Source organism: Rousettus aegyptiacus, unplaced genomic scaffold (genome assembly GCF_014176215.1).
Source record: "Rousettus aegyptiacus isolate mRouAeg1 unplaced genomic scaffold, mRouAeg1.p scaffold_m13_p_7, whole genome shotgun sequence".
NCBI lineage: Eukaryota > Metazoa > Chordata > Mammalia > Chiroptera > Pteropodidae > Rousettus > Rousettus aegyptiacus.
Genome location: NW_023416310.1, coordinates 34,698,831 through 34,711,925, shown reverse-complemented (window position 1 = coordinate 34,711,925; position 13,095 = coordinate 34,698,831). Strand labels below are relative to the sequence as shown.

The 13,095-nt window shown below is 38.1% G+C and overlaps 2 protein-coding genes across 7 annotated transcripts in view; both read left to right on the top strand.

Moving 5' to 3' along the window:
* Nucleotides 1–1,062, top strand: part of PNPT1 (polyribonucleotide nucleotidyltransferase 1) — a 37,333-nt gene extending 36,271 nt beyond the window's left edge. For all 4 annotated transcript variants that reach the window (XM_036224223.1, XM_036224222.1, XM_016162562.2 and 1 more), the window contains one exon: nt 779–1,062. In XM_036224223.1, coding sequence (XP_036080116.1) covers nt 779–937 — 159 coding nt within the window. In that variant the 3' untranslated portion in view covers nt 938–1,062. The remainder of the gene's footprint in view (nt 1–778) is intronic.
* Nucleotides 1,063–10,119: 9,057 nt separating this feature from the next.
* The window catches only part of PPP4R3B (protein phosphatase 4 regulatory subunit 3B), a 56,382-nt gene continuing 53,406 nt past the window's right edge, over nt 10,120–13,095 (top strand). The window contains exons 1-3 of one of the 3 annotated variants that reach the window (XM_016162560.2): nt 10,120–10,244; nt 10,447–10,673; nt 11,950–12,005. In XM_016162560.2, coding sequence (XP_016018046.1) covers nt 10,231–10,244; nt 10,447–10,673; nt 11,950–12,005 — 297 coding nt within the window. In that variant the 5' untranslated portion in view covers nt 10,120–10,230. The other 2 variants (XM_016162559.2, XM_016162561.2) reach the window with 2 other exon arrangements.

The following is a 13,095-nucleotide window of genomic DNA, read 5'->3' as shown; positions in this document are numbered from 1 at the left end:
AAAGTTTTTCAGCTTGATGAAAGCCACGTTATTTAGTTCTACAATTCTGATGACAAAATTGACCTTTTTTTAATAGTCCTTCATGAGTGGATGAAAGAACTTATTGCTAACCTGGGTTTTTCTGGACACATCACATTGTTCCCGTTACACCTAACACCATGACCTGCGTAACTAAAGCGACCTGCGTAACTAAAGCTTTTAGTTTATTCCCAATCTCTAGTCCCCTTGTTCAGATAGCCTCTAGGGAAAGATAAGTACTAAGACATAATACCTCTGTGTAAGATTGTTTTGTTTTGACATCAGAAGCAACTTAAAAACTACCACATTTCCCCCTGACTTTTTCACTAAGGTGAAATCAAATAACCTCCAGTGTGAGAGTCCTTTGAGCAGTAGTCTGAGTGACCTAAGCATAATCCCATATAGTTTGTACCACAGTTAGGCTCAGAAAGCCTTTGTCTAGAATCATTCACCATGGTTTTGACTGTTCTTCTGGTGTAGGGACCTGGCCTGGAGAGAATAAGAAGGCACAGATGAGTCTAACAGAAAATTATAATTAGGCAACTAAATGGCCCTATCTCTTTTCCCGTTTTATAATCATTATTTAACCAAAATATATTTATTAGCATATACCATCACTTAGCACTGAGCTATGCTTTCTGTTAACAAATAAAAACAATCATTAATCATTGCCTTATTTGGACCATGTAAATTGAAATATCTTTTAATTTGGATGTCAGTGTACAATAACTGTAAAAGCAAATTTGTTTCTTTAACACAGGTGAAATACTTTGGACGTGATCCAGCTGATGGAAGAATGAGACTTTCTCGCAAAGTGCTCCAGTCTTCAGCTACCACTGTTGTCAAAACTCTAAGTGACAGAAGCAGCATTGTAATGGGAGAATCTTTTTCACAGTCATCATCTAATTCTTCCCAGTGATATGATTTTTAAGAGAATTCTAGAGTGATACTTTGTAGAGCAAAGTTTCAGTAGTATCTTCTAATGTATAGATTTATATATACTATAAATATATTCTAATGATTTATATTAAAATGTTCATTTTACATGTGCCATTTATTTATTTCAAGAGTTACCTATATATTCTTATTCTTATTTACATTATAAATCAAATATTTATTAAAAGTTAACCATTTATACATCTTAGAAAATATTACTACCCTTTATTTACTCTAATTCTGAAATATCTGAAAAACTTAGAAATAATAGATCACATTTGCTATAATAATGGATAACTTCCTACATATCTTAGTCATCTTATGGCTCTTGTCTTTGCCCAACTTTACTACAACTATTTCACAAACTGAAATCTGCCATATTAAAGCCAGTGCCTATTTCTTTAGTATAGTTACCAGATGTAATATGGAGTCGAGGGAGCTAATTTGATGTTTTTAATGATATACTTAACTGCCTTTCAAATTGGTCACAAAACCATAATATAGTTAAGTAAATATAATAAATGAAATCCTAACTAGAATGAGGTAGTATGTTTTCCAAATTTAGTAAATCTTTAGGAAATATCGAAAAATCATTTCCTCATTAAATAGACTAGGTCATATTTTGATTATATATGTATAGATGTTCTTGGTATAAGAGATGGAGTACTCATGATTTTCAGTTAATAAAAGTTTGAAACAGTCATATATAGAGGCTGTTGATATAATTATTAGAAATAGCTATAAGATGTTCATTCCAATCATTAAATATATTAGTTATAATTCCACAAAGTAAATCGCTCATGGAAATCATAATTGAGAATATGCAATACTTTTAAAAATCTGATAAAATATTTGTGAACTCAAGACTCGAGGCTAACTAGTTAGTAAAATATTAAAAATTTAGCTGGCCAAAGATTTTTTTTTTAATGTTTTATAGTCAGTAGACATTGATCATATATCTATCTATAGTGTGTAAAACAGCATTTAGATGTTGATCTAATTTCTGAAATATTAAAGGTTAATTGAAAAATGAAAGGGTAGATTTAAACAATATACTTTGTACATTTGATTGTTCTATTTTACAATCGTAACAAATTTTTTTTTTATTCTCTCCCCAATGATAGAATTTCAAATTTATAATGTTTTTAAGTTCTCTATTTTTCAGAGGGACTTCTAACTGCTAATACAGAATAAATGAAGCTAGTTCTTAAACTCTAGAGACAAATAGTACCAAAAAGTTACAATACTGTTTAGCTCACTTATCACAGGCTACGAAAAGCATCCTATTTTCACTTAAACCAAGAGCCTACACTTAATGTCTGACTTCTTTTTGTCTTCATTCAAATCTTGGTAGTCTTCTTTATTTCCTAATAAAGTTTTCTATGAGGGCTATTATATTATAAAAACTAATTTATAATGACTCAAATGGAGTGCCCATCTTTGATAGTGCAGTATAGGTATTTACAAGACTCTTCCCTTCATATTCTTTGTTATTGACACCTCTCTGTTCATAATTAGTTTTTATACAGTCATTTTTTTTCCCCCTCATAGTATAGCTTGAATTTCTGGATCTAAGATAATAGTATGAATATCAGTATCATTCTTAGTTCACGTCAACCAATCATAGCATTTATTTATTTAACACTTACTCTGTGCCAGGCACTATAATGTGTACAAGGGATGCATCAGTAAACAAAACATTCTAGTGGATGGAAACTGACAGTAAATAAGTATATAAAATACCCAGTAGTGATAGTGTATTCATAGAGAAGCCCTTATTTCCTCCAGTAGAAAAAACAGACATGGGATTTGACAGTTACAGAGCTCTAAAGATATCTGAATGCTTAGCCTAGGATGTCTGCTATGCAGTTAGGGCCTTGGTTGGGGAAGCCTGAACCTTTGAAACATGGGGTGGATGCCTCTAAGGATTTGGGTTCTTTGGCCCCCCGGACCCTCAAGGCTTGTAGAAGTGACTCGGACCTCTTAGTAACACTTTGCCGCCTTGCAGAAAGACCTCTTCCATAGTTGCTCCCATTCCTAATAGGTTCTTAAAAAGAACTGTAAAAGGGGATAGAGTGATAAAGAAAGGTACTATTTTAGATAAAATAATCCAGAATGGCCTGAGTAGGTAACATTTGAGCAGTGACCTGAATGAAGTGGAGGAAAATGTGTAGTTATTTCGGAAGGAATTACAGATAAAGGGACTAACAACTTCATTTTCACTTAGTATTATAAGTTTAAAATATAGAACAGTCTTTTCATTTTATAAACCAGTTTCACAGACTTTTACTCCTTAGTCTTATATCTGTTCTTCACCAGAATTAGAAAGCAAATTTTATTAAAAAATATAAGAGGAGACGGCCATGTATGTGATATTTTCAAAACATTTAATCAAGCAGGAATAACCTTGGTTACTTACAAAGAGAAGGTGGACACCTAGATCATGTGAAAGTTTAACATGCTTATACAAAATTCTAGGCTCTTAAAGAGTTGAGACTAGAGTGGTAGGCAGTGAAAATGGAAGAGAGAAAATGTCTTGGTGTCACGGGATAGAAACCAACGTAAGTTTAGCTAAAGAGAAAGGGGAAATTTTTAACACAGCCATGAATTTATTTCACAGAAGCCCAGTCATACTCCAATGGTAGACTGGAACCAGGACTGTCAAATCATCAGGAACTAAGGTAGTTTTCCCTCTCAACCTGCCTGTGAAGTCTCATGGCCTCTCATTTGTGCTTCTTTTCACACAAGTTTTAATCTTCTATGCAAACATTTTCACAGCATGGGGCAAAATTCTGGCTATCACACAGGAAGTTACCTGGCTCTGAGTTCCAGTTCTCCTGGAAGAGAAAATGATAGGCTTAGCTTGGGAAAGGTGTCAAATCTGAGTAGAATTCTCGGATAAAATAACAATGCCAAGTGAAAGTGTAATTTCAGGGAATCAAATGTTCAGTGACAGTATGGCCCATGCAATATTTGGAATATACTTAAAATAAAAAAAATTCCTTGTTTACTTGAGATTCAAATTTAACTAGGTGTCCGATCCCATTTCTTCTAGCAAAGAGGCTATGTTAACTAGGTTTAAATCTCATCTAAATCTGCCTGAGATTTAACTGTTGTTCATCCTAAAAAGGGAGGAAAGAGACTATACAATGAAGGAACTGAAATAATAAACCAGCATATACTAGCAAGAGCCAGAGGAGAACTACTGGGGTCGGATTTTTTGGGTGTTTGATCAAGGGGGCTGGAGATCGAGACTAGATAATCAAGATTTTACTGACTTTGGGATACCTTTGAGACAGTTTAACCCTGGCCAGAACCCCAAGGGACTGGGCAAACTCACTGCTAGGGTAGCTCTTTGAATCTTGGAAAAAGAAACGTAGATATAAGCTAACAGCAGCTTTTGACTCCAGAAGAGAGCTATTTATTTTAGCAACTGTTTTATAACAATTTTAAGTGGTTTTTAGATGGGCTTCTGCATATATTTTTGTTCTTCCCAACTTAGCTTTTAACTGTGTCATATGCCTTCAGCTTCTCATTATCCCTCTACAAGGCAGTAAGTAGTACACTTAATCAAACAGCTCTGCTTTCCTCGTAGGCATTGTTTCCCCTGTGTCTTTTGTTGTATAGACACCAGCATTCTCCTCTTCTGGGATGTTTTCCTAGGTCACTACTTGGTGAAATCAGTGGTCGAGCAGTCACCCTGTGCTCAGAACTGAGTAAACTATCCTCCAAACCCCATTTTACTGATTTCTTACACCAATCCCTGTACGACCTATGTCAGTTTTCATCCTCAGAGAAGCAGATGGCATGAAGGGATAAGATATGCAATACATTGACTGGACAAAATGTCTGCGAAGGATGAAACAGGCTCAGGAATTGGCAGAGAAAGCCTACAGACCACAGTGGAAGTTTGACCTCTGTAAAATGAGGGAAGGAAGGAAATATGGGGTGGAAAAAGCTTCAGACTACAGTGTAATTCTAAGAAAGTTTCATCTACGCTGATAAATTCTCCAAGCCAAAGTTGCCCATTAAAGGAGTTCTGCATTAGGCAGGAAAGAATCAGTTTGGTATCCTCGCTGTGCTCAGCTACTGGCTGGGAGCAGCTCCAGGGATTTATGGCTTTAGCACAAATGCAATGGTGGATCCAAAGGGGGTGGCAGCTGACTGTTAGCCAACTATGTTCCTCAGAGTCAGTTCTCTTGGAGATCTGAGTGGTGCACTTCCATGTCATCTACACCAACCAAATGTCTAAACAAACTATAAAGCTATAGCAATTGAAACTGCCATCCTAGAGTTGACCAAATAAAAGAAGTGAATTCAGACAAATCCAGATACATGTATGTATATATGTGTGTGAATTTAGTAAAGAATGATTAAAACAGCACTTCAAATTATTTCATCTATAAATGACATTGACAGTTTACTCTCCATTTGGAGGAAAGAATTTAAATTAGCATCTTACCTCATATATACAAAAAACCCCAAGTGGATCAGAGAACTAAACATTAAGAAACTATAAAAACATGTTAGAATACCCTGGTTAAACATGGGAAATTAACCATACACAAGTGCCTATCTCTTTGAACGTTAATTTTTTTTTTTAAGGTATAGAGTCCAAAGAGCAAACAAAATACAATTGTAGACAAGATTTTAACAAATATCAGTTACATCAAGGTCCCCAACCCCTGGGGCCACAGGTCCTTGGCCTGTTAGGAACCAGGCTGCACAGCACAGCAGGTAAGCTGCAAGCCAGCTAAGCTAAGCTTCATCTGTATTTGCAGCCACTCCCCAGCACTAGCATCACTGCCTCAGCTCCACCTCAGATCATCAGGCGTTAGATTCTCATAGGAGTACCAGGCCCTGGTGCCAAAAATGTTGGGGACTGCTGAGTTACATGACAAGCAGCTGGTAGGACAGTAGTGGACTTAGCAGAGCAGAGGAATTTACAACCTAAATGAATACAGAGGTGATCAAAGAAGAGAACTAATTATATACAGAAAAAATCAGAATGGATCAGGGAGAAGAATTTGAGGGCAGGGTGAAAGTCTATATAGAGAAGGGAGAGAAGAGCTACATACCTGGGTCTACTCCCCAATCTTACATAACCAAATCTTACATAACACACACACACACACACACACACACACCCATACACACCTTTGTAACACTGCCACTACTACCTCAGGACATTGAGATTTATTTTCTGAAATGGGAAAGACTTTTGACTTGGGGATACTTGTCATAGCAGATAGTGGGGGATTTTGAAACAGTGTTAAAAGTGGGGATTAAGTGAAAGCCTGAATACCAAACAGTTGAATCTTTAATCTCTTCCTCTGTCTTTACCCAGGCAGGATATAGGAGAGTACCTGGAGAAAGTACATTCTCCCAGAGAACGGACTTGTAAAATATTTGGTAAGGGGTGAGGGAAGGGCTATGATTGAAAAAGAAAATCGCCCCAGAGAAGGCCAGCAGTAGATAGTCTTGTTCTTGAGAGTATTTTAAGGTTTTGGCAAGTGCCAAATCATTAAGAATTTTGTAAGTCATCCTAGAGAACTTTATCCTATAAGAAATCAGAAACTACTGAAAAATTTTAACAGAATATAATATAGAATAAAATTTGTTTCACAAATATCACTCAATGGCATGTCAAGAACCGATTACAGGTTTGAACTACGCAAGTCCAATTAGAAGGTTTTTTTTCAATAAATACTATAAATGTATTTTCCTTATGATTTTACTAACTGAACAACCTAGGTGACTCCATCTTAGGCACAGACCAGTTTCCGGAAAAACCACAGATAGCAAGATCACCCCACCCTAGACTTAGCCAATTAGAGCAACTGTGGAAAGTAACTCCAAATTCCCCACCTTGTTCCTTGGCACCATCACCCTGCCAATCCCGCTAAAGGTCAAACTTGTTGTACCAATCCTGTAACGCCAAGACATTGCTCCCCGTGCTTACGTTTTTTCCCTTCAAATACCCCTAAAGCCCCATGTTCGGGACCACCTCCTATTCACTGCTATGTCAGTGTGTGGAGTACGGTCCGGGCTCAAGTCTGAAATAAACTCCCTCTTGCTCTTGCACTGGTGTTGGCTTCTTGGTGGTTTGTGGAGATACAAGTCAGGGCATAACATTATCATTTTCTTTTTTTTAGCTTTATTGTAAGAATACAGTAAATAATATATATAACTTACAAAATATGTGTTAATTGACTGTGCATGTTATCAGTAAGTGTTCTGGTTCCAAAAACCTTAGAAACCAAAAGTTGTCCTGAAAGGGTTTATTGAGCCATGTTAGCCAGAGAAAGGACCAGGTCCTGGGGCATGCTGTCTAAATAACTAGCAGCAAGGCTAAATGGAGGAGACAAGTGTGTCTGCCATCTTAGGACTGATGGGGATCCTTCACACAGTGAGTTTGGAGAAGAAAAATATAAGCTGTTTTGAAAGAATTAACGTTCTCTATAGATAAGGGGCAGGGTGGAGAAGGTGAAGTAGGGAAACTATGGGGGTAGGTGAATAGTCCCTAAGGAAGAACTATTTGTTGCTGCTGGATTGGTTTTAGGCAATAGTCAGAAAGTTCATGCATAAGCATGATGTAGTGGTGACTGGTGGTTGGCTATTACTTTTAGATATTTGCTAAAATAGCTGCCTGAAAGTTGACTAAAAATTTCAACGTGCATTCAAAAATGTGGGCAATCTCTTGCTGGTTTGGGCCCGCAATTGCTAACTAATCAACTTTCCTTATTTCTTCTTCCCACTCTCCAGTCTGCTGTAATTTAATTTAGGACATCTGAGAGTTTTTTTTTTAATTTTTTGTTATGGTCAACAGTAGGCTATTAGCAACAGTTAAGTTTTAGGGGAGTCAACAGTTATACTCAGATTTTCAGCTGTGCAGAGGGTCAGTACCCCTAACTCTTACATTGTTCAAGGGCCAACTTTATTTGGAAATAGAAATTAGAGAAACCAGACTGGAGCTCTGAAAGATGTAATTTAATATCAGCTGAGCTGATAGAGTAGTTATTAAATTACCTGCTAGGGTAATGTCAAATTGAGTAGTAAACTTTTAAAGGAAATGTCATTCTTTCAAAAGTTATTGAGCACTTGCTATGTTCCACCCTCTATGCTAAGCACCAGAGATACAATGGTGAGAAAAAATATAGTTCCCTGGAATCATGGAAATTTTCCATCTAGATATAGAGACAATTACTAAATCAGAAATCATTCAAATAAAGTTACAAGTATAACAAACGCTACAACGGAGGGGGCACAATGTGCTCTAAGAGTATGTAATAGGAAGATAAAATGGATATTCTGGTTGTCTTCCTAACATCTATTCTACCCATATCATATAGTGTAACCTCCAAGGAATTTGGGTGGGATTAACCCCAGCCACAGCTCCAAGTATGGGCCCTGATTTGCCTCAGCCAATCGGTGCTTGACATTTCCTAGATGAGAAAATTCTAGGTTCATGACCTAAGTTAGTCTAATCACAATGCAACTAGGGATATGTGAAGATATTCTATTTTGATGTGGATGAAGAACTATGTAGCCTTTGGAGCTCTTGGCCACCACCTCTTAAAATTCATCCTTAGGATGACTTTGACAGAGCAGAAAGTAGAACTGAAAAGCAGGAGAAAATCAAGTTCTCACTGATACTACTGAGTCACTAAACCAAATCAACCCTGAAGTTCACCTAAGTCCAGACTTTACATTCATACAAGCCTTGAACGACTTAAAAGCCAAATTCTCACTCAGGAATTCTCTAACATCAGGTTTAAAGTTATATGTGTGAAGCTTTCTCTAACCCAAAATGGAAATATTATTTTCTCTAACCTCAGATGCATTTTTTCCACATAAATCTCAGCAGTTAATGGGCTCTATTGTTATGTATAACTACTTAATTTAAGGGCATTTTCTGAGGTCCTCTTTTAAAAAAAAAAAAATAAGTAAAAAGCAAAGCAATATATCCAGGTTTTGAAATTAGAATTTATTTTATCGGGCGCCTGCTCTGTGTTAAGACATTGTCTCACGTTTCAGCGTACAGCTGAAGTGTGTCCACACAAATGAGCTGGTCAAAACAAAAGCACGTTTTGAGAAGACCATTGATTAAGTAATGACTACAATTCCCAAGATGCCCTGCAGGGTCAACGTTTGCATCTCCCTTAGTTTTCATCTTTCAAGCGAAAGGGTAAAGAACTGGCGGTTGAACAAACTGAGAGTATCTTTAAAAACGAATAAAAGGATTCTGCCAACAACGAACGGGAATTAAAAGACTGCCTAGTGTATAACGTGTATCTACCGCGCAACGTTTGAGAGTTAATGTAATGTTTGACAGTTAATGTGATGTTTGACAACGTGAATGCCGAAAGAATTCTTCCTTCGCTTATTCAAAGCAGAATAAAGCAAAACAGGCCCAAAAGAGAATCTCAAAAAATATCAAAACAATGTCCTTACATTGTTAGGAAGATAACTCCCCGTTAAGCTCCCTGCACTTATCTGAAGATTTGTTTTCTGAAGTTACAAACACAGGAAGGGCACTATATTTTCATGAAGTGGAAATTATGCCTTTCGGTGGCCAGCTACCGAAAACCTAATAGTGAAACGCTTTGGCAGGAAATAAGAAATTGTCAACTACTTTTTGTAATATGTTATAATTGACAGGAGACCCATAGAAGATTTCCTGAGATGTTTAACTGTAACGAATTCCACAACGAGTTTTCGTGGATTTCGGGTCGCCTTCAAAGGCTCAAAGTTCCCATGTCTTCACAGAAAGAGGTCTAGACAATTTTTCTCCCAAAGACTGACAGGATGGGCTTCCAATAAGGAATATGAGCACATCTCCTTGGGTTAGTCCCGTCCAAGGATGCGTACCTCCCAGGTTTGCTTTTCCTCAGAACTGGGTCCCACGACTCGTTGCATGCCGGGTGCAAACAGCAACCACACCAACCGCGATCCACGACTCAGCTCTCGCTGCTGCTCAAAGAAGTCTCGCGGCACCAGCAGGGACGGAGAAAACGCGAGAACCACACTCTCCTCCGAGATTCAACACCAACAGGCGGAGCCAAGAAGAGAAGAAATCGCACTTAGGCCCGCCCACCTCAGTACGGCACCGCGCCTCGCGAGAACGCCGACTTTAGCTAACCCGGGAAGTGCAGGCAGAAGCGGAGGTTCTGGGCGTTGCACTCGTCGGCTACCGTAGCCCCTGCTAGGACAGCCCGTGCGAACCTGCTGGAGGAGGAAGAGAAAGGCAGAAAGAATCGGGTTACAAGATGGCGGATGTGTAGTGGTTACCGCGGCGGCGGCGGCGGCGGCGGCGGCGGCGCGAGAGCGAGCGAGCTCTGGGGGGCAAAAGGAGGGTAGAGTGGGTGGGTGTGAGTGAAGTGAGAGGTAACTAGGACTCCGCCGGAGAGGTCTCGGTGGCTCTTCTTGCCCCTTCCCGCGGTTGACCCTAAGGAGCCATGGTAAACTCGGGCCTCTCTGGAGCCGCCGCCGCCGCCGCCACCGTTTCTCAAGAGTGAGGGGTGCAGACAAGGTGAGCGAGGAGGCGGCGGCTGGAGCGGTGGGGACAGCAGCCACAATGTCGGATACGCGGCGACGAGTGAAAGTCTATACTCTGAATGAAGACCGGCAGTGGGACGACCGAGGCACCGGGCACGTCTCTTCCACTTACGTGGAGGAGCTCAAGGGAATGTCGCTGCTGGTTCGGGCAGAGTCCGACGGTAAGGTTATTGAAACGGTAGGAGAGGGGACAGTGCCTCCAGTTTGTGCATAGTCCTGGGGCTTAGGCCGTAGTCTGGGTACTGTTACCACCGCCTGGGACAGCGCTTTGGCTTTGTGCCTGCACTTCCGTACGGTAAAAACAAACTACTATGTCCGGATTTACCCTTAGACACCAGTTGTTTCCTCGTCTCCTACCCCTGTTTCACCTCTTCCTCTCCAGTCTCTTCTCTGGAAGAGCGGAGAGTGTGAGAGAGCAGGGAGGAGTACTGAGAGACAAGTGATTTCTACTTGTCTTAGGGAACCGATCCTCTCCCTTATTTTTTCCCCATTATATGCTTGGTACAAAGGTTTAATGAAACTTCTCTTTCTGGGTGTCTTTTTTTTTTTTTTTTTTACCAACGAGCCCCAGTTGGCACAGTCGACTGGTGCTGGGGAAAACCAAAAGACACCTTTCAAAGCCTGGGGTTATTACTACAGGCTGTTGCCACGATACATGTACGCACAAGCACATATATCTTTGGTCTGAGATCCTTCCAGGCTGCTTTTGTGGGGGTGCTGTGGATGCTTCACAACCTAAACAAGTTAGGACACCGAAGCAGATTGTAAACTTTCATTCCTTGATTTGTATGAGTGTTCTGTGAAGTATTTTTAGATTATAAAATGTAGAGCCCTAATTAAAACCTCATTGTAATCCGAACGCCTCGATTTGAACATTTATGTGCAAATAATAGAAAAATAACACTCTTCGATTTATTCTTGATGTATTTTGTACTATTGCAATTTTCCTTCTATTAAATAGTCGTGGACATTTATTTCTACATGAGGTGGCCTACCTTTTGTTGTCAAGAAGAAAAGGATAAATGCGGTTCTGTAATTTGTATTTAGATCCCTGTTGTCCTTTGTAATTTGTTTTTTATTTGTTAAACTGGAAATGCAATAAAATAACATTGTTAAAAAGAGTTCGGCTTCAAGTGTCATTTAGACCTTAAAATTTTCATTTCAATAAAACTTTAATAGTCATCTAGTCTCTTTATATTCTTGGTCTCAATGTTGGTCTTAGATGGATTTTTCTTCCTTTAAGGGTTTCTGGAGATAGGATACGTTCGTTAAATATGAAGCCCAGATCTGGAGAGAAAAAATGTGAATTGGAATACGATTGATTACCCAGTGTCTAGCTAAGTGAAGCCATAAAACTTTTTTCTTTTATTTAATGTGAACTCTGATTTTTTCTGTTTTGTATGTTGAAATTTATAGATGCTACATTTTATCTTTCAGGATCATTACTCTTGGAATCAAAGATAAATCCAAACACTGCATATCAGAAACAACAGGCAAGTAGTTGTTTATCTTTAATTTGAAAGACTTCATCTGTGATCATGGAAGTATTAATCTGACAAAGATGAGAAAGCTTTCCTGACAAGAAAAATCATGTTCGGTAAATGGTAACAGACCATATGTAGTTCCCTTGCTGGTTAAAAGTTTCAAACTGAAAAATGAAAGTTTTTGTACTGGCAGTGATTTATTTGACTTGAGCCACTGTTTATATTAGAATACAATGTATTCATTAGTCTTATTTAATTTACAATTAGCCAGGTCTCTACTATACTCTGTGTACTAAGCCTTTTATTAATCACATTTAAAGGAAATGGCATGCAAGAAAACTCAGTACTCTTTAAAGCAAGGAAAGCTTGTTTGTGGTGTGAAATTAGATCCTTTGACTCAAAGGTAGAGTTTTGAAGCAGAAGCATTTACATCATGTTATTTAATTGTATATTTTTAATATAATGATACTTTGCAAAAGTGTACACTGTTGATTATGTAATGTTTTCAGTTAATATTGTTCTATTTGGGAAAAGAAAACCTATGTTGTTTTAGCATACCAAATCTGAAAATGGCAGCAGTGATTCAACCTTTTAGTCTGTGAATGTTTCATTTTTATTATGAAAGATTTCAAAATTGAAAAGTACAGAGAATAATATGAGTGTATAACACTTCCCGATTTAACAATGTTAACATATTCTATTTGTTTCAAATCTTTTTGTAATGTTGGACATTATGGATAGAGTTAAAGCCCCCTTTGTACCCATCTCATTCTATCCATTCTCTGTCTTCCCTATAGGTAACCACTATTCTGAAGTTGATGTGTATTATTTCTGTACATGCTTTTTTACCTTTTCTGCATATGTATGTATTCATGTAATATATAGTCTTTTGTGTGTTTTTAAACTTTACACAATTGATCTCGTATTCTTACATGTATTCTGCAACTTTCATTTTTCACTCCACGTTATTTTGAAGATTTGTTCATGTTGATGTAGATCTAGTTGTTTTTAAAAAACTGTATAGTTTTTTGATGTATGATATACACCTATTGTGAGACATTTAGATAATTTCCAAAATTTGTATTGTGTGTGGTGTGTA